This window comes from Mobula hypostoma, chromosome 5 (genome assembly GCF_963921235.1).
Source record: "Mobula hypostoma chromosome 5, sMobHyp1.1, whole genome shotgun sequence".
Classification (NCBI taxonomy): Eukaryota; Metazoa; Chordata; class Chondrichthyes; order Myliobatiformes; family Myliobatidae; genus Mobula; species Mobula hypostoma.
In genome coordinates this window covers 104883496-104904990 of record NC_086101.1, presented here as the reverse complement: position 1 = coordinate 104904990, position 21495 = coordinate 104883496, and the positions used below count along the sequence as shown (strand labels likewise).

The 21495-nt window shown below is 53.2% G+C and overlaps 2 protein-coding genes across 2 annotated transcripts in view; one reads left to right on the top strand and one right to left on the bottom strand.

Moving 5' to 3' along the window:
- The window catches only part of LOC134346243 (rhodopsin kinase GRK1-like), a 102150-nt gene extending 99108 nt beyond the window's left edge, over positions 1 to 3042 (top strand). The window contains exons 6-7 of the mRNA XM_063047567.1: positions 710 to 911; positions 2601 to 3042. Coding sequence (XP_062903637.1) covers positions 710 to 911; positions 2601 to 2881 — 483 coding nt within the window. The 3' untranslated portion in view covers positions 2882 to 3042. The remainder of the gene's footprint in view (positions 1 to 709; positions 912 to 2600) is intronic.
- A 2469-nt stretch (positions 3043 to 5511) lies between these two features.
- Positions 5512 to 21495, bottom strand: part of shbg (sex hormone-binding globulin) — a 95718-nt gene continuing 79734 nt past the window's right edge. Inside the window, exons 5-8 of the mRNA XM_063048689.1 lie at positions 10994 to 11159; positions 9612 to 9766; positions 7360 to 7579; positions 5512 to 5868 (exon numbers count right to left, since the gene is read on the bottom strand). Of these exons, the coding sequence (XP_062904759.1) occupies positions 5726 to 5868; positions 7360 to 7579; positions 9612 to 9766; positions 10994 to 11159 (684 nt within the window). The 3' untranslated portion in view covers positions 5512 to 5725. The remainder of the gene's footprint in view (positions 5869 to 7359; positions 7580 to 9611; positions 9767 to 10993; positions 11160 to 21495) is intronic.

The window sequence follows — 21495 nt, the reverse complement described above, 5'->3', positions numbered from 1 at the left end:
TTATAAATAGAATAACATATCCTTGGAAGTGGGTTACAAGCTGGGATCTAATTCCAGGAAGTCATGTAGTTTCTACGTAGAATCACTGATGCCCAGGAGTGAGTAAATGACTGGAATTTAATTCAGGGGTTTGGTAGGGGGAGGGGTTGTATTGGGGGCCAGCGAGGGAGCGTAGTGGTTAGCACAACACGTTAGGGTACCAGCAACCCGGGTCAATTTCCCACCACTGCCTGTAAGGAGCTTGTACGTTCTCCCCTTTACCACGTTGGTTTCCTCCGGGTGCTCTGGTTTCCTCCCACAGTTCAATGACCTTCTGGTTGGTAAGTTAATTGATCGTTGTAAACTGTCCTGTGATTAGGGGGATAGCTGGGCGGCGTGGCTCAGAGGGCCAGAGGGCCTATTCCGTGCTGTATCTCAATCAATAAATATAAACTAATAAATTCCCAGGAGTGTCTGGGATCTAATCTGGGAATGAGAGGAATTTTTATATATAACATATTGCTGGGAGTGGGTTACTGTCTGGGATCTAATCCAGGAGTAAGAGATTTTTGTATCTCTCAGAGAGGGGACGGCAGCCTGGGATCGAATCCTATCATAAATGAGAATTTTATATATAATGGATCTCTGGCAGTGAGTAACAGACTGGTTGGGTGAGGTAGGGGGTCCCAGGGGATAGTGTGGGCACTGACACCACCCTCTCTTCTGTCAGGTGGAGAACCAGGAGGTGACACGGAGAATCTTGAATGATGCAGTGCAATACCCCCCCTCAATTAGTAGAGAGTGCAAGTCGCTGTGCGAGGCACTGATGGCCAAAGATGTGTCCCAGCGGCTCGGCTTCAAGGACGGGAACTGCTCTGAGGTGAAGAACCAGCCCTTCTTCAGCACCATCAACTGGGGTAGACTGGAAGCAGGTAACTGAGGGAGCATCCCACTGTCGGAGGGGCTGTGCTGAGGGAGAGACTGTACCGAGGGAGGGGCTGTACTGAGAGAGCATTCCACTACCATAGGGACTTTTCAGAGGGAGGGAGGTAGGTACAAAGGGATTGTCTCATTGTGGGTGCATTGCACTGTGGGAGGGGCTGTACAGAGGGAGGGAGGGAGGTATTTTCCCACTGTTGAGCATCCCAGACCATTGCAAAAGGGTCTGTATTGAGGGAGGTGGTACTGAGGGAGTGTGCCACAGTGGGAAGGATGGTACTGCGGGAGGGTCACCCTGTGGTACGGATGGTGGTGTGTGAGCTCTTGGAAAAAATGTCGATTTATTTCAGAAATAAATCGTTAAGAACTGTGACGAGGAGGGTCAGTGCTGGAGTTTCATCATGCAGACTTCCTACCTGTCTGGAGGAGACTCCTATCCTTTCTCTCTTCTCAGAACTGCTCTTTGAAAGTCTACTAAGTGCTCTGACTGTGTTAATTCAGTGATGTTTTGATTTCAGACTGTGGGGCTTTAACATGGTGGGCTGCAGCTCCAAAATGGTGGGACCTAGTTCGTACACAGGAGCCATAGCTTGTGGTGGGAAGAATCCTGTAGAGCCACCTCCTTTCAGACTGATAATTCTAAACAACACTATGCAACACAATATCCCTGTGAGGGGCACGTTTTTTTTACACAGATGATGTGAGCCTGGACCATGTTGCCTGGGGCAGTACACCTGGGACTTTTAAAAGATGTTTAAATAGGCACGTGAATGTGAGGAAAATGGAAGGATATGGACATTGTGTAGGCAAAAGAGATAAGTTAGCCATTTGATTGAATAGGTTCGGCAGAACATTGTAGGCCGAAGGACTGGTGGCTAGTCTGCACTGTTCTATATTCTAAAAGGGAGAGTGAGGTTGAGAGGGATAATAAATCAGCCATGGTGGAAGGGCGGAGCAAACTTAAGGGGTCGAACTCTGCCCTATGTCTTGTGACCTTATAGAACAGTACAGCACAGTACTATGTCAATCTTCTAACCTACTCCAAGATCACCTAACCCCTCCCTCCCACATAACCCTCCATTATTCTATCATCCATGTTCCTATCTAAGAACCTCTTTAATGTCCCTAATGTATTTGCCTCTTTCACTGGCACTGATAGTGCGTTTTATGCACTGAGGCTGTGAGGTGGCTGCAAACCCCGCGATGGTTTGTGCTTCTGTGTGATGATCTGAGGCTGAGGTTATGGGCCTGTACCAACAGGTCCAGCCTTTGCATTCTCAGTACTGTCTGCTTGCTTTTACTGTTTGCACAATTTGTGTTTATTTTTCTCTGTCTCTGCGCATTGGGTGTTTGATGGTCTCTTTTCTTAGTGTTTTTTTTTGTGCTTCTTGCTTTGTGACTGCCTGTAAGCAGACGAATCTCAAGGTTGTATAATTTATACATATTTTGATAATAAATGTACTTTGAAGTTTGAACTCTGTATAAAAAAAACTACCTCACATCCCTTTATACTTTCCTCCAATCACCTTAAAATTATGCCCCGTATGTTCAACGATGAATTACCTGGGAAAAATCTCTGCATCTCAGGAGAGGGGGAGGTGGTGACTGGTGGGGAAGGCAGAGAGAGGATTGAATGGTGTGTTGTGGCCCCTGACATTGTCTTTCTTCCCCCGCACCCACAGGTTTGGTGACGCCTCCATTCATCCCCGACCCCAAAACAGTGTACGCAAAGGACATCGGTGATGTGGGGATGTTCTCCTCGGTGAAAGGGGTGGTCATCACCGACAGTGACAAAGACTTTTACAATGAGTTTGCTTCAGGAAACATAGCGATCCCCTGGCAGGAGGAGATGATTGAGACTGGCATCTTTGACGAGATGAATATCTGGGAGGAAGACGGCAAAGTTGCAAATGAGGAGGAGGATTCAGCCAGCAGAAAGTCAGGCACATGCGTACTCCTCTGAGGGTACAGCACAGTACGATAGTGGCAATGTGGAGAGAGACAGGGTCTGCACACAGATCAGGGACCCATAGCACAGTCTGGTGTGCTATTAGCGCCTGTTGTCCAGCACCACCCCTGTCCTGTGCAATCCTCCATTAGCACCACCCACTGTGTGACCCTCCTCAGTACAGCCCCTCTCTCATTGTGACCCTCCCTCACTACAGCCCCTCCCTCAATGTGACTCTCCCTCGGTGACACCCATCCCACAGTGTGACCCTCCCTCAGTACCACCCTTCCCACAGTGTGACCCTCCCTCAGTGCCACCCCTCCCACAGTGTGATTCCCTCAGTACCACCCTCCCTCAGTGTAGCTCCCTCAGTACCGCCCCTCCCACAGTGTGACCCTCCCTCAGTACCACCCTTCCCACAGTGTGACCCTCCCTCAGTGCCACCCCTCCTAGTGTGACCCTCCCTCAGTACCAGCCCTCCCACAGTGTGACTCTCTCTCAGTACCACCCCTCCCACAGTGTGACCCTCCCTCAGTGCCACCCCTCCTAGTGTGACCCTCCCTCAGTACCACCCCTCCCACAGTGTGATTCCCTCAGCACCACCCCTCCCACAGTGTGATTCCCTCAGTACCGCCCCTCCCTCAGTGTAGCTCCCTCAGTACTGCCCCTCCCACAGTGTGACCCTCCCTCAGTACCAGCCCTTCCACAGTGTGACCGTCCCTCAACACTCTCCCTCCCACATTGTGACCCCTCTCCACAGTACCACCCCTCAAAGTGTCTCTCTCTCAGTACTGTCTCCATATGTATGACACTATCTATCTGCAGCCCTCGGGGATGATGTGATTTGCATTTTATTAAACACTAATTATCTCTAACCAACATGACGATAAAATGTTCCATTTTTCCAGAATGTATTCTGCATTGTTCGTTTTCTGTTTTGGTGTCTGGGATCTCAGTGTGCTCCTCACCTGCTGCATCATCTCTCTGTGGCACATAGAAACCTCATCCTTCTATGTACCCATGTATTCTTCTCAAGAGGGGCTGAATGGCCTTTAGCTGTGATCCAAAGGGCTGAGCGTCTTTTCCATGCAAGGCTGTTCTTAGAAGAAATCTCAACCACAGTCTCCAAGCATTGCCCAGGAAAGTGCTTTATCCAGGGTATGGGATTGTGGCTGCCCAGACTGGTGGATGGAGGGGGCCGCGTTTCCTCCTATTGCCCTCTTCAGCTGATGTGATTTCACCTCACTGAGGCTGAGGTGAGATTACTTAGCCCATGGTGTTAAACCTAGCCCCATTTCTATAAAACCACTTTGAAAATCCAGGTACCCTCCTGGTATTAGCCATTTCCGTCCTGGGGAAAAGTCTCTATCTATCCACCCAATGTATGCCTCATCATCTTGTACACCTCTATCAAGTCACCTCTCATCCTGCTTCACCCCAGAAAGAAAAGGCCCAACTCACTCAACCTCTGCTCACGTTGTGCTCTCTAAACCAGGCAGCACCCTGATAAGGGGCTGGGATGGAGGAGAACTAAGGAATGTGGCTGAGAGGATTGGTACCCTGCAAGCAGGCAGGACTGGACACTGAATGGCAGCACCAGCAGCAAGAACTGAGTCAGCTCAGACGTTCACCAAAAGCATAGCTCTGGGGTGACCACTGACCTCCATATGTATCCCAGAGGCTCAGACTTCTCAAGGGCAAAGTTCAGAGAGGAGAAATCTCCAACCTGGCCCAGTACAAACTCGGACTTACATGGTGAGCCATAGAGCCCTGAGGGGTGTGGTAGAACAGATCCATAATTCATTGAAAGTGGTGTCACAGGTCAATAGAAAGCTTTTGGCACACTGGCTTTCATAAGTCAATGTTGAGTACAGGCGATGGGATGTCATGTTGAAGTTGTATAAGACATTGGCGAGGCCTAATCTGGAGTATTGTGTGCAGTTTTGGTCACCTACCTACAGGAAAGATGTAGGTAAGTTAGATAGAATACAAGGATTTTGCTGGGACTTGAGGACCTGAGAAAGGTTGAGTAGGTTAATCGCTGCAGTAGGAGAATAAGGGAAGATTTGATAGAGGGATACAAAATTATGAGGGGTATAGATAGAGTAAATGCAAGCAGGCTTTTTCCACTGAGGTTGGGTGAGACTAGAATTAGAGGTCATGGGTTAAGGGTGAAAGGTGAGATGTTTAAGAGGAACCTGAGGGGGATTTACTTCACAGAGGTGGTGAGAGTATGGAACAGAAGTGGTGGATGCAGGTTTGATTGCAACCTTTAAGGGAAGTTTGGATGAGTACAGTGACAGGGACAGGGTGTAGGGGATCAGAGGGGTCAGAGAGATGGGGGGGTGTGGGGGCCAGAGGGGTCAGAGAGAGGGGGGGGTGTGGGGGTCAGAGGGATCACAGAGATGGGGAGGGGTGTAGGGGATCAGAGGGGTCAGAGAGATGGGGGGGTGTGGGGGCCAGAGGGGTCACAGAAATGGGGAGGGGTGTAGGGGGTCAGAGGGATCACAGAGATGGGGAGGGTTGTAGGGGCCAGAGGGGTCACAGAGATGGGGAGAGGTGTAGGGGGTCAGAGGGGTCACAGAGATGGGGAGGGGTGTAGGGGCCAAAGGGGTCACAGAGGTGGGGCCAGAGGGAGTTACAGAGACACGACAGTGTGTAGGGGCTGGGGGGAGTCACAAAGGTGGTGAGGGATGTATGCACACAGACTAAAAGGGAGCACTGTGGAATTCCCAGACCCCAAAGACAACACACGAGGTCCATCCACAAGAGATTTTAATGTGCGGTGGATGAGGCAGGGAGACTGAGATGGGTTGACGGTCGGTGGATTGTCGATGGGCAGATGACAAGGCCAGACTGCTACTTTGAAGCCGGACAACTATGGGTCAAGATGGCGTGGTGGACAAACAGGGCCTGGTTCATGTCCAAGGACTTCCCCTGCATCCTCAGATTCTGCATACAGCCCTGGAAGTAATACCATCCGTAGCCTAGTGTGTCTAGGGCTGTGGAATAAAAGGAGAAAGGGAGGGTTAGTCTGCAATACTGAGGGTACACCACCCTAACTGTATATGGATCCTATTCTCACCTCAATCTCAATCCCCACTCCTCACTGAATCCCAATACCCACCCCTCACCAAATCTCAGTTCAAGTCCCCATCTCCTCACTGAATTCCAGTCCCAACCCCCACCCCTCACTGAATCCCAATACCCATCCCCAACCTTCATGAATCCCAATCCCACTCCCACCCCTCACTGAATCCCAAATCAACATCCCAAACTCTCACTAAATCCCAGTCCAATCCCCAGCACTCTCTGAATCCCAATCATCATCTCCACCCCTCACTGAATCCTAATCCCATTCCCACCCCTCACCGATTCCCATTCCCTTTCCCCACCCTTCACAAATCCCAATCCAATCCCCACACCTCCCCAGATCCCAATCTCTCTCCCTCACTGCATCCAAATCCCAATCCCCACCCTTCACTGACTCACAATCCTCACCAACACCTGTCACCAAATTCTAATGCCACTCCCACTCCTCACTGAATCCCAATCCCAGTCACATTCCCACCTCACATTGAATCTCAATCTGTTCTGCACTCCTCACCGAACCACAATCCCATTCTCACTGCTCTCTGAATCTCAATCCCATTCCCACTGCTCACCGGATCTCAAACCCATCTCCACCCCAATCCTCACTGCATCCAAATCCCATCCCAGCACCATTTCTGAAACTTACCCCTCCCTACTCACTCTGGACCTTACACCAATCCCCATCTTTGTAACACACTTTCCATCTCTGTAATTCCTTCCAGTCATTACTCTCCTTCTCATCTCTGTAACTCCCTCTGGCCCTTACACTTCTTACTGTCCCTACACTCCTCCCTGTCTCCATAACCGCCTCCGGCTCTTCAGCCCTCCTTGTTCTCAGATCCCCTCTGGCCCCTACACCCATCCCCATCTCTGTAACTGCTTAGAAAATAGAAACCATAGAAAAACTACAGCACAGAAACGGGCCTTTTGGCCCTTCTTGGCTGTGCCGAACTATTTTCTGCCTAGTCCCACTGACCTGCACACGGACCATATTCCTCCATACACCTCCCATCTGTCCAATTTATTCTTAAATTTTAAAAAGGGACCCGCATTCACCACCTCATCTGGCAGCTCATTCCATACTCCCACCACTCTCTGTGTGAAGAAGCCCCCCCTAATGTTCCCTTTAAACTTTTCCCCCTCACCCTTGACCCATGTCCTCTGGTTTTTTTCTCCCCTTGCCTCAGTGGAAAAAGCCCACTTGCATTCACTCTTCTGGCCACTTCCTGCCTCTGTAACTCCCTCTGGCCCATATAGCCCTTCCCATCACTAGCTGTTTACCCTGCCTAGGTTTTTAATCATTGTAGGCACTTCTGCTCTCAGCCTCCAATGCGCTAGGTCTGTGGTAGCCCTTCCTTTCATCACATTGCGTTGGGTTATGGGATTGGGAGAGAACTCACCTGGCAATCCCCCCAGAACCACAAAGGCTTCCTCCTCAATCCAGGCAGACCTCAGCGAGGCAATGCTGTCATGTGTTTCCTGCAGGGTCCTGAGCTTGTTACCCACCTTGAGGGAGATCATTTCAGCAGAGAGGCTGAGGACGATCTTGAGGCCATTGCATAGTTCGCTGGGAGGAGGCAATTCAAATAGCACTGCGTCTCCGAGCTTTAGGCGGAACACCTGGGGGAGGGCAGCAGGCATTAGTGTGTGGCACCCTTAGCACCCATTTCCTCTCAGACTTAGTGTGATCAGCAAATACCAAAAACTTAGGGAAATTTCTACAGCTATGGTGCCGAGAGCATTCTAACTGGCATGGAGGGCCCACTGCACAGGATTAGAAAAGGCTGCAGAACTTTCTAAATTCTGGAGGAGCCTGGACAGTCTGGGTCATTTGTGGTAGAGTTACTGGCCTGATATGGAGACATCTGTGGTTGTGTTGGAGAAATCACACTAGTTGGGAGCACCTGGCAGGGAGAACTGGACTTGTAACAGAGGACTTAACTCTCCCCAGTTCCCTATCCCCTCCATTTCCAGCTGGGCAACAACATAGGACAGAATACCTTCATTGTCACCACATTACATTCAGTGTCTTATGACATGGGCAATCAAGGTCTTCCATCTATGCCCTGGTTATCCTTGGCAGATTTTTTTACAGAAGTGGTTTTCCATTGCCTACTTCTGGGCAGTGTCTTCACCAGCCGGGTGACCCCAGCTGTTATCAATGCTGTTCAGAGATTGTCTGCCTGACATCAGTGGTCGCATAACCAGGACTTGTGATATGTACCAGCTGCTCATACAACCATCCACCTCCTGCTCCCATGGCTTCACATCACCCTGATTGGGTGGGGGGGGGGCTAAGCAGGTGCCACACCTTGCCCAAGGGTGACCTGCAGGCTAGCGGAGGGAAGGAGCACCTTACACCTCCTTTGGTAGAGAGGTAGCTCACCCCGCCACCCAAACAGAGACTCTAATCTTTAAGAAATCCTGCCCTAGGACTCTCAAGTCCCTTTGCATCTCTGATTTCTGAATTTGCTTCAGGGAACAGTACAACATATGCACAGGATCTCCGGACCAGCACATCTGCGACTGATATGATCCCAATCTACACAATGTCATATCCCTCCATTCTCTCCATTCATCTGTCTGTCTAACAGCCTCTGAAATATCTTGATCATATTGCCTCCAGCTCCAACCCAGGCAGCACATCACAGGCATCTGTCACTCTCCATGTGAAAAAAATTTGCCCCACACCTCTCCTTTAAACTTTTCCCCACTCACCTTACATTCTGACATCTCTGCGAAGTGTTCGGAGACACAGGAGACTGCAGATGCTGGAATCTGCAGCATCAAACAATCTTCTGCAAGAACTCAAACACGAGGAAATCTGCAGATGCTGGAATTTCAAGCAACACACATCAAAGTTGCTGGTGAATGCAGCAGGCCAGGCAGCATCTATAGGAAGAGATACAGTCCACGTTTCGGGCCGAGATCCTTCGTCAGGACTAACTGAAGGGAGAGCTAGTAAAAGATTTGAAAGTAGGAGGGGGAGGGGAGATCCGAAATGATAGGAGAAGACAGGAGGGGGAGGGTTGGAGCCAAGAGCTGGACAGGTGATTGGCAAAAGGGATATGAGAGGATCATGGGACAGGAGACCCAGGAAGAAAGAAAAGGGGGAGGGGGGAGAAAACCAAAGGACGGACAAGGGGTATAGTGAGGGGGACAGAGGGAGAAAAGGGAGAGTGAGAGAAAGAATGTGTGTAGATAAATACATAACGGATGGGTACGAGGGGGAGGTGGGGCATTAGTGGAAGTTTGAGAAGTCAGTGTTCATGCCATCAGGTTGGAGGCTGCTTGACCCACTGAGTTCTGCAAGCAGCATCTTCAGGAAAAGGTTTGTCAATGTTTGTTCAAAACCCTGTCCCTTTCAACCCACAGATGCCTTGATTGTTTGTTACGTCTCGACCCAAAACATCAACTACTTATTCCCCTCCATAGATACCGTCTGATGCGCTGAGTTCTTCCAGTATTTTGTTTGTGTTGCTCAAGATTTCCAGCATCTGCAGAACCTCTAGTGTTTATGAGATATCAAAGGGAGGATTCAGAATAAACCTCTATACCATTTAAAGACAATATTCTGACTGTCTAACCTTGTCATATTTGGATAACCTGGCACGGGGCTCCTTCATGCAGTCACTTTGGGAAAATAACCCACCTCCTGCCAGTCCTTCAGAACAATGTCGAGCTGCATCAGAAGATTGTAAGTCTTGGATAGTATGGCCAGCACGACACCAGTATGTTTTGAGGGACGAATGACAGCCTCGAACCTCAGAGACCAGTCCTCCGGGGACTCAGAATCATTTTGGAAACCTGGAGGGGTGGAATACAGATACCACAAGGTCATCCACGTGGAGAGGATCTTAGACTGACCAACACACTTCTGGTGGGATGTCCCACAAATAGACAGTGGTAATAGTTACACCAATGGCTTTTAGGGCAGCAATGAATGTCTTCCAGCTCCATCTGTACCGGCAGTGTTCATTGTGCCTGTAGCTTCCTCTCAGTTTTCACTACTGTTGGTCATGCTAATTCCAGGTGGAAACTCAGGAATACCGCCACACATAGATATAAGATTCTTCATTGGTGTTTCTGTGACATTTTCTTTTGACCAGTCAGGATTGTTAGCCCTGAGCTGAACCCCTGAACCTGGAGGACCAGTGAAACAGTGACCTGATTGTCATGGGTGACCCTACCAAGAGCCAAAGCACAAAGCCCTGACTCCAGCCAACATAGCTCTCTGGGTCACTGAGGCACGCAAGCCTCCAATCCTCAGCAAGGTTGTCATCCAATCTTAATTACCCCTGAACTGGTTTGGAACGGACAAGGCTGGCAGGACTTCTTGCCAAAGGGTAAGAAATGAATAGTTAAGATAGTGTTTGGTGCAACACGTCACAGTGCTAATGATCAACAACTGGGCTTCCTTTCCTGCCGCTGTCTATTCTCCACATTTCCACGTGGGTTTCCTACAGGTACTCCAGCTTCCTGCCACGTTCCAAAGACGTTCCGTTAGGGTGAGTAAGTTGTGGCCATGTTATGTTGGCACCAGAAGAATGGTGACATTTTTTCCCAGGGTAAAAACGTCTAATACCAAAGAGCATGCGTTTAAGATGAGAGGGGGACGCTTGTTCAGAGGAGATATGTGGGGCTAGTTTGTCTTTACACAGAGAGTGGTGGCTGCCTGAAACGCACTACCAGGGGTTGTGATGGAGCCAAATACAATAAAGACATTTAAAGGCTCTCAGAGGCTCTTAAAAATAGAAGGGATTGGACATTGTGACAGCAGAAGGAATTGCTTCTCAGCACAACACTGGGGGCTGAATGTACTGTACTGTAGTATGTTATATGATCTAATTTCACACCAAAGAGGTACAAAATCCATATTTTCACATTATCACCCATGCTAGTCTAAATTACCTCAAGCTCGGACCCCTCCTGTGTGAGTGTGCCCCCCCCCCCACCCACTCCCGTGACCCCAGGCAGTCAACAGCTCATGGACATACAATTGGCCAACGGATAGAGAGAAGGTAATGTCCTTACTACCAGCCTGGAACACCACCACTCCCCCTCCCGGGAAGAAGGTTCCGGGCATGATGTCAGTCGGACATTGGATGTTGGGGTTCCTGGCCACTTTGTCAGCCAGCCATGAGGAGTTCTGCTGAAGCCAATTCCAGTTGGTGATGCAGGCGTCCAGTCGGTGCCTGAGCTGAGAGGGGTAATATTACAGTTCAGTCAATCAAGCTGTGACCACAGGCTCATCACTAGTCCCCTCTCACTCCCCACCCCCATTACCAACCTCGTCACTACCCCCCCAGCCCTCCCTCATGATCAACCTCAAAACTACCCCTCAAACACCCCCACTCACACCCCTCACCTGCACACATCCTATCATCAACCCCAAACTCAGTCTGCCACCCAACTTCACCCCTCCCTCAGCGCTACCCCCTCCCACTCACCCACACCCCAGTTCCTATCACTACTCCCTCCCACCCCATCACCTCACCTCCACCAACTCTCCACCCCACCATTCACTACACCTCGCTCCAACACCTTCACACCCCCATCACCACACCTCCACCAACACTCCACCCCTCCCTTCACTAAACCTCCCTCCAACTCCCTCATACCACATCACATCACCTCCACCAACACTCCATTCCCCCCTTCACTACAACTTCAACTCCCTCACACCCCCATCACCTCACCTTCCACCAAATCTCCATCCCTCGCTTCACTACCCCTCGCTCCAACACCCTCACACCCCCATCACCTCACCACCACCAACTCTCCACCCCGCCCTTCACTACCCCTCCCTCCAACTCCCTCACAACCCATCACGTCACCTCCACCAACTCTCCACCCCTCCCTTCACAACCCCTCCCTCCAACTCCCTCACACCCCATCACCTCACCTCCACCAACTCTCCATCTCTCCCTTCACTACCCCTCCCTCCAACTCACTCACACCCCATCACTTCACCTCCAACAATTCTCCATCCCTCCCTTCACAACACCTCCAACTCCCTCACACCCCCATCATCTCAACTCCACCAACACTCCATCCCTCCGTTCACTACCCCTCCCTCCAACTCCCTCTCACCCCCATCACCTCACCTCCACAAACACTCCATCCCTCCATTCACTACCCCTCCAACTCCCTCATGCCACCATCACCTCACCTCCACCAACACTCCATCCCTCCACTAACCCTCCAACTCCCTCAGACCCCCAGCAACTCACCTCCACCAACCCTCCATCTTTCCCTTCACTACCCCTCCCTCCAAATCCTTCACATCAAATCACACCTCCACCAAATCTCCACCACAGCCTTCACTACCCCTCCAGCTCCCTCACAACCCCATCACCACACCCACACCAACACTCCATTGCTCCCTTTACTACCCCTCCATCTCCCACACACCAGAATCACCTCACCTCCACCAATTCTCCACTCCACCCTTCACTACCCCTCCCTCCAACTCCCTCACACCCCTATCACCTCACCTCCAGCCACACTCCATCCCTCCCTTCTCTACCCCTCCAAGTCCCTCACAACCCCATCACTTGACCTCCACCAACACTCCATCCCACCATTCACTACCCCTCGCTCCAACACCTTCACACCCCATCACCACACCTCCACCAATACTCCATCCCTCCCTTCACTAAACCTCCCTCCAACTCCCTCACACCCCATCACCTCACCTCCACCAACACTCCTTCCCTCCCTTCACTACCCCTCCAACTCCTGTACAACCAATCACCGCACCTCCACCAACACTCCATTCCACCTTTCACTAGCCCTCCAACTCCCTCACACCCCCATCACCTAACCTCCAGCAACACTCCATCCCTCCCTTCACTACCCCTCCAACTCCCTCACACCCCCATCACCTCACCTTCCACCAACACTCCATCCCTCCCTTCACTTCCCCTCACTCCAACTCCCTCACACCCCCAGCACCTCACCTCCACCAACTCTCCACACCTCCCTTCACGACATCTCCCTCCAACTCCCTCACACCCCATCACCTCACCTCCACCAACACTCCATCCCTCCCTTCACTTCCCCTCGCTAGAACTCCCTCACACACCCAGCACCACACCTCCACCAACTCTCCACCCCTCCCTTCACTAACCCTCCAACTCCCTCACATCCCCATCACCTCACCTCCACCAACACTCCATCCGTCCCTTCGCTACCCTTCCAACTCCCTCATACCCCCATCACCTCAACTCCAGCAAATCTCCACCCCACCCGTCACTAGCCCTTCAACTCCCTCACAACCCCATCACCACACCTCCACCAACTCTCCAACCCTCCCTTCACTACCCCTCACACCAACGCCCTCACACTCCCATCTCCTCACCTCCACCAACTCTCAATCCCTCACTTCACTACCCCTCAAACTCCCACAAACCCCCATCACCACAACTCCACCAATGCTCCACCCCTCCCTTCACAGTCCCATCACCAAACCTCTACCAACTCTCCATCCCTCCACTACCCCTCAAACTCCCTCAAACCCCATCACCTCACCTCCACCAACCCTCCATCTTTCCCTTCACTAACCCTCCCTCCAAATCCCTCACACCCTATCACCACAGCACCACCAAATCTCAACCACACCCTTCAATACCCCTCCAACTCCCTCACACTCCCATCACCTCACCTCCACCAACACTCCATCCCTCCCTTCACTACACCTCACTCCAACTCCCTCACACCCCCATCACCACACCTCCACAAACTCTCCACCCCTCCCTTCACTATATCTCCCTCCAACTCCCTCACACCACCATCACCTCACCTCCACCAACACTCCAACCCTCCCTTCACTACCCCTCCAACTCCCTCACACCCCCATCACCTCACCTCTACCAACAAACAATCCCTCCCTTCATTACCCCTCAATCCCTGACACACCCATCACCTCACCTCCACCAACACTCCAACCCTCCCTTCACTACCCCTCCAACTCCCTCACACCCCCATCACCTCACCTCCACAAACTCTCCACCCCTCCCTTCACTATATCTCCCTCCAACTCCCTCACACCACCATCACCTCACCTCCACCAACACTCCAACCCTCCCTTCACTACCCCTCCAACTCCCTCACACCCCATCACCTCACCTCCACAAACTCTCCACCCCTCCCTTCACTATATCTCCCTCCAACTCCCTCACACCACCATCACCTCACTGCCACCAACACTCCATCCCTCCCTTCAATACCCCTCCAACTCCCCCACACACCATCACCTCACCTCCACCAACACACAATCCCTCCATTCATTACCCCTCAATCCCTGACACACCCATCACCTCACCTCCCCCAACTCTCCAACCCTCCCTTCACTACCCCTCCAACTCCCTCACACCCCCATTACCTCACCTCCACCAACACTCCATCCCTCCCTTCACTACACCTCCAACTCCCTCACACCCCGATCACCTCACCTTCCACCAACACTCCATCCCTCCCTTCAATTCCCCTCACTCCAACTCCCTCACACCCCCAGCACCTCACCTCCACCAACTCTCCACACCTCCCTTCACGACATCTCCCTCCAACTCCCTCACACCCCATCACCTCACCTCCACCAACACTCTATCCCTCCCTTCACTTCCCCTCGCTAGAACTCCCTCACACACCCAGCACCACACCTCCACCAACTCTCCACCCCTCACTTCACTAACCCTCCAACTCCCTCACATCCCCATCACCTCACCTCCACCAACACTCCATCCGTCCCTTCGCTACCCTTCCAACTCCCTCATACCCCCATCACCTCAATTCCAGCAAATCTCCACCCCACCCGTCACTAGCCCTCCAACTCCCTCACAACCCCATCACCACACCTCCACCAACTCTCCAACCCTCCCTTCACTACCCCTCACACCAACGCCCTCACACTCCCATCTCCTCACCTCCACCAACTCTCAATCCCTCACTTCACTACCCCTCCAACTCCCACAAACCCCCATCACCACAACTCCACCAACGCTCCACCCCTCCCTTCACAGTCCCATCACCAAACCTCCACCAACTCTCCATCCCTCCACTACCCCTCAAACTCCCTTCAAACCCCATCACCTCACCTCCACCAACCCTCCATCTTTCCCTTCACTACCCCCGCTCCAAATCCCTCACACCCTATCACCACAGCACCACCAAATCTCAACCACACCCTTCAATACCCCTCCAACTCCCTCACACTCCCATCACCTCACCTTCCACCAACACTCCATCCCTCCCTTCAATTCCCCTCACTCCAACTCCCTCACACCCCCAGCACCTCACCTCCACCAACTCTCCACACCTCCCTTCACGACATCTCCCTCCAACTCCCTCACACCCCATCACCTCACCTCCACCAACACTCTATCCCTCCCTTCACTTCCCCTCGCTAGAACTCCCTCACACACCCAGCACCACACCTCCACCAACTCTCCACCCCTCACTTCACTAACCCTCCAACTCCCTCACATCCCCATCACCTCACCTCCACCAACACTCCATCCGTCCCTTCGCTACCCTTCCAACTCCCTCATACCCCCATCACCTCAATTCCAGCAAATCTCCACCCCACCCGTCACTAGCCCTCCAACTCCCTCACAACCCCATCACCACACCTCCACCAACTCTCCAACCCTCCCTTCACTACCCCTCACACCAACGCCCTCACACTCCCATCTCCTCACCTCCACCAACTCTCAATCCCTCACTTCACTACCCCTCCAACTCCCACAAACCCCCATCACCACAACTCCACCAACGCTCCACCCCTCCCTTCACAGTCCCATCACCAAACCTCCACCAACTCTCCATCCCTCCACTACCCCTCAAACTCCCTTCAAACCCCATCACCTCACCTCCACCAACCCTCCATCTTTCCCTTCACTACCCCCGCTCCAAATCCCTCACACCCTATCACCACAGCACCACCAAATCTCAACCACACCCTTCAATACCCCTCCAACTCCCTCACACTCCCATCACCTCACCTCCACCAACACTCCATCCCTCCCTTCACTACACCTCACTCCAACTCCCTCACACCCCCATCACCACACCTCCACAAACTCTCCACCCCTCCCTTCACTATATCTTCCTCCAACTCCCTCACACCACCATCACCTCACCTCCACCAACACTCCAACCCTCCCTTCACTACACCTCACTCCAACTCCCTCACACCCCCATCACCTCACCTCCACAAACTCTCCACCCCTCCCTTCACTATATCTCCCTCCAACTCCCTCACACCACCATCACCTCACCTCCACCAACACTCCAACCCTCCCTTCACTATCCCTCCAACTCCCTCACACCCCCATCATCACACCTCCACAAACTCTCCACCCCTCCCTTCACTATATCTCCCTCCAACTTCCTCACACCACCATCACCTCACCTCCACCAACACTCCATCCCTCCCTTCAATACCCCTCCAACTCCCCCACACCCCCATCACCTCACCTCCACCAACACACAATCCCTCCCTTCATTACCCCTCAATCCCTGACACACCCATCACCTCACCTCCACCAACACTCCAACCCTCCCTTCACTACCCCTCCAACTCCCTCACACCCCCATCACCTCACCTCCACAAACTCTCCACCCCTCCCTTCACTAGATCTCCCTCCAACTCCCTCACACCACCATCACCTCACCTCCACCAACACTCCAACCCGCCCTTCACTACCCCTCCAACTCCCTCACACCCCCATCACCTCACCTCCACAAACTCTCCACCCCTCCCTTCACTATATCTCCCTCCAACTCCCTCACACCACCATCACCTCACTGCCACCAACACTCCATCCCTCCCTTCAATACCCCTCCAACTCCCCCACACACCATCACCTCACCTCCACCAACACACAATCCCTCCCTTCATTACCCCTCAATCCCTGACACACCCATCACCTCACCTCCACCAACTCTCCAACCCTCCCTTCACTACCCCTCCAACTCCCTCACACCCCCATCACCTCACCTCCACCAACACTCCATCCCTCCCTTCACTACACCTCCAACTCCCTCACACCCCCATCACCTCACCTTCCACCAACACTCCATCCCTCCCTTCAATTCCCCTCACTCCAACTCCCTCACACTCCCATCTCCTCACCTCCACCAACTCTCAATCCCTCACTTCACTACCCCTCCAACTCCCACAAACCCCCATCACCACAACTCCACCAACGCTCCACCCCTCCCTTCACAGTCCCATCACCAAACCTCCACCAACTCTCCATCCCTCCACTACCCCTCAAACTCCCTCAAACCCCATCACCTCACCTCCACCAACCCTCCATCTTTCCCTTCGCTACCCCTCCAACTCCCTCACACCCCCATCACCTCACCTCCACAAACTCTCCACCTCTCCCTTCACTATATCTCCCTCCAACTCCCTCACACCACCATCACCTCACCTCCACCAAAACTCCAACCCTCCCTTCACTACCCCTCCAACACCCTCACACCCCCATCACCTCACCTCCACAAACTCTCCACCCCTCCCTTCACTATATCTCCCTCCAAATCCCTCACACCACAATCACCTCACCTCCACCAACACTCCAACCCTCCCTTCACTACGCCTCCAACTCCCTCACACCTCCATCACCACACCTCCACAAACTCTCCACCCCTCCCTTCACTATATCTCCCTCCAACTTCCTCACACCACCATCACCTCACCTCCACCAATACTCCATCCCTCCCTTCAATACCCCTCCAACTCCCCCACACCCCATCACCTCACCTCCACCAACACACAATCCCTCCCTTCATTACCCCTCAATCCCTGACACACCCATCACCTCACCTCCACCAACACTCCAAACCTCCCTTCACTACCCCTCCAACTCCCTCACACCCCAATCACCTCACCTCCACCAACACTCCATCCCTCCCTTCACTACACATCCAACTCCCTCACACCCCCATCACCTCACCTTCCACCAAATCTCCATCCCTCGCTTCACTACCCCTCGCTCCAACTCCCTCACACCCCCATCACCTCACCTCCACAAACTCTCCACCCCTCCCTTCACTAAACCTCCCTCCAACTCCCTCACACCCCATCACATCACCTCCACCAACACTCCTTCCCTCCCTTCACTACCCCTCCAACTCCTGTACAACCAATCACCGCACCTCCACCAACACTCCATTCCACCTTTCACTAGCCTTCCAACTCCCTCACACCCCCATCACCTCAACTCCACCAAATCTCCACCCCACCCGTCACTAGCCCTCCAACTCCCTCACAACCCCATCACCACACCTCCACCAACTCTCCAACCCTCCCTTCACTACCCCTCACACCAACGCCCTCACACTCCCATCTCCTCACCTCCACCAACTCTCAATCCCTCACTTCACTACCCCTCCAACTCCCACAAACCCCCATCACCACAACTCCACCAACGCTCCACCCCTCCCTTCACAGTCCCATCACCAAACCTCCACCAACTCTCCATCCCTCCACTACCCCTCAAACTCCCTCAAACCCCATCACCTCACCTCCACCAACCCTCCATCTTTCCCTTCACTACCCCTCCCTCCAAATCCCTCACACCCTATCATCACAGCTGCACCAATCCCTCCCTTCATTACCCCTCAATCCCTGACACACCCATCACCTCACCTCCACCAACACTCCAACCCTCCCTTCACTACCCCTCCAACTCCCTCACACCCCCATCACCTCACCTCCACAAACTCTCCAACCCTCCCTTCACTATATCTCCCTCCAACTCCCTCACACCACCATCACCTCACCGCCACCAACACACCATCCCTCCCTTCAATACCCCTCCAACTCCCCCACACCCCATCACCTCACCTCCACCAACACACAATCCCTCCCTTCACTATATCTCCCTCCAACTCCCTCACACCACCATCACCTCACCGCCACCAACACTCCATCCCTCCCTTCACTACACCTCCAACTCCCTCACACCCCCATCACCTCACCTTCCACCAAATCTCCATCCCTCGCTTCACTACCCCTCGCTCCAACTCCCTCACACCCCCATCACCTCACTTCCACCAACTCTCCACCCCTCCCTTCACTACCACTCCCTCCAACTCCCTCACACCCCCATCACCTCACCTCCACCAACTCTCCATCCCTCCCTTCACTACCCCTCCAACTCCCTCACACCCCCATCACCTCACCTCCACCAACTCTCCACCCCTCCCTTCACTACCTCTCCCTCCAACTCCCTCAAACCCCCATCACCTCACCTCCACAAACACTCCATCCCTCGGTTCACTACCCCTCCAACTCCCTCACGCCACCATCACCTCACCTCCACCAACACTCCATCCCTCCACTACCCTTCCAACTCCTTCAGACCCCCATCACCTCACCTCCACCAACCCTCCATCTTTCCCTTCACTACCCCTCCCTCCAAATCCTTCACATCCCATCACCACACCTCCACCAGCTCTCCATAATTCCCTTCACTACAGCTCCAACACCTTCACACCCCCATCACCACACCTCCACCAACACTCCATCCCTCCCTTCACTAAACCTCCCTCCAACTCCCTCACACCCCATCACTGCACCTCCACCAACACTCCTTCCCTCCCTTCACTACCCCTCCAACTCCTGCACAACCAATCGCCGCACCTCCACCAACACTCCATTCCACCTTTCACTAGCTCTCCAACTCCCTCACACCCCCATCACCTCACCTTCCACCAACACTCCATCCCTCCCTTCACTTCAACTCACTCCAACTCCCTCACACCCCCATCACCTCAACTCCACCAACTCTCCACCACGCCCTTCACTACCCCTCCCTCCAACTCCCTCACACTCCATCACATCACCTCCAGCAACTCTCCACACCACCCTTCACTATCCCTCCTTTCAACTCCATCACACCACCGTCACCTCACCTCCACCCACACCATCCCTCCAACTCCCCAACACCCCCTTCACCTCACCTCCACCAACTCTCCATCCCTCCCTTCACTACCCCTCCAACTCCCTCACACCCCATCACCTCACCTCCACAAACTCTCCACCCCTCCCTTCACTATATCTCCCTCCAACTCCCTCACACCACCATCACCTCACCGCCACCAACACTCCATCCCTCCCGTCAATACCTCTCCAACTCACCCACACCCCATCACCTCACTTCCACCAACACACAATCCCACCCTTCATTACCCCTCAATCCCTAACACACCCATCACCTCACCTCCACCAACACTCCAACCCTCCCTTCACTACCCCTCCAACTCCCTCACACCCCATCACCTCACCTCCACAAACTCTCCAACCCTCCCTTCACTATATCTCCCTCCAACTCCCTCACACCACCATCACCTCACCGCCACCAACACACCATCCCTCCCTTCAATACCCCTCCAACTCCCCCACACCCCATCACCTCACCTCCACCAACACACAATCCCTCCCTTCATTACCCCTCAATCCCTGACACACCCATCACCTCACCTCCACCAACTCTCCAACCCTCCCTTCACTACCCCTCCAACTCCCTCACACCCCCATCACCTCACCTCCACCAACACTCCATCCCTCCCTTCACTACACCTCCAACTCCCTCACACCCCCATCACCTCACCTTCCACCAAATCTCCATCCCTCGCTTCACTACCCCTCGCTCCAACTCCCTCACACCCCCATCACCTCACGTTCCACCAACTCTCCACCCCTCCCTTCACTACCACTCCCTCCAACTCCCTCACACCCCATCACCTCACCTCCACCAACTCTCCATCCCTCCCTTCACTACCCCTCCAACTCCCTCACACCCCCATCACCTCACCTCCACCAACTCTCCACCCCTCCCTTCACTACCTCTCCCTCCAACTCCCTCAAACCCCCATCACCTCACCTCCACAAACACTCCATCCCTCGGTTCACTACCCCTCCAACTCCCTCACGCCACCATCACCTCACCTCCACCAACACTCCATCCCTCCACCACCCTTCCAACTCCTTCAGACCCCCATCACCTCACCTCCACCAACCCTCCATCTTTCCCTTCACTACCCCTCCCTCCAAATCCTTCACATCCCATCACCACACCTCCACCAGCTCTCCATAATTCCCTTCACTACAGCTCCAACACCTTCACACCCCCATCACCACACCTCCACCAACACTCCATCCCTCCCTTCACTAAACCTCCCTCCAACTCCCTCACACCCCATCACTGCACCTCCACCAACACTCCTTCCCTCCCTTCACTACCCCTCCAACTCCTGCACAACCAATCGCCGCACCTCCACCAACACTCCATTCCACCTTTCACTAGCCCTCCAACTCCCTCACACACCCATCGCCTCACCTCCACCAACTCTCCATCCCTCCCTTCTCTACCCCTCCAAGTCCCTCACAACCCCATCACCTGACCTCCACCAACACTCCATCCCACCATTCACTACACCTCGCTCCAACACCTTCACACCCCCATCACCACACCTCCACCAATACTCCATCCCTCCCTTCACTAAACCTCCCTCCAACT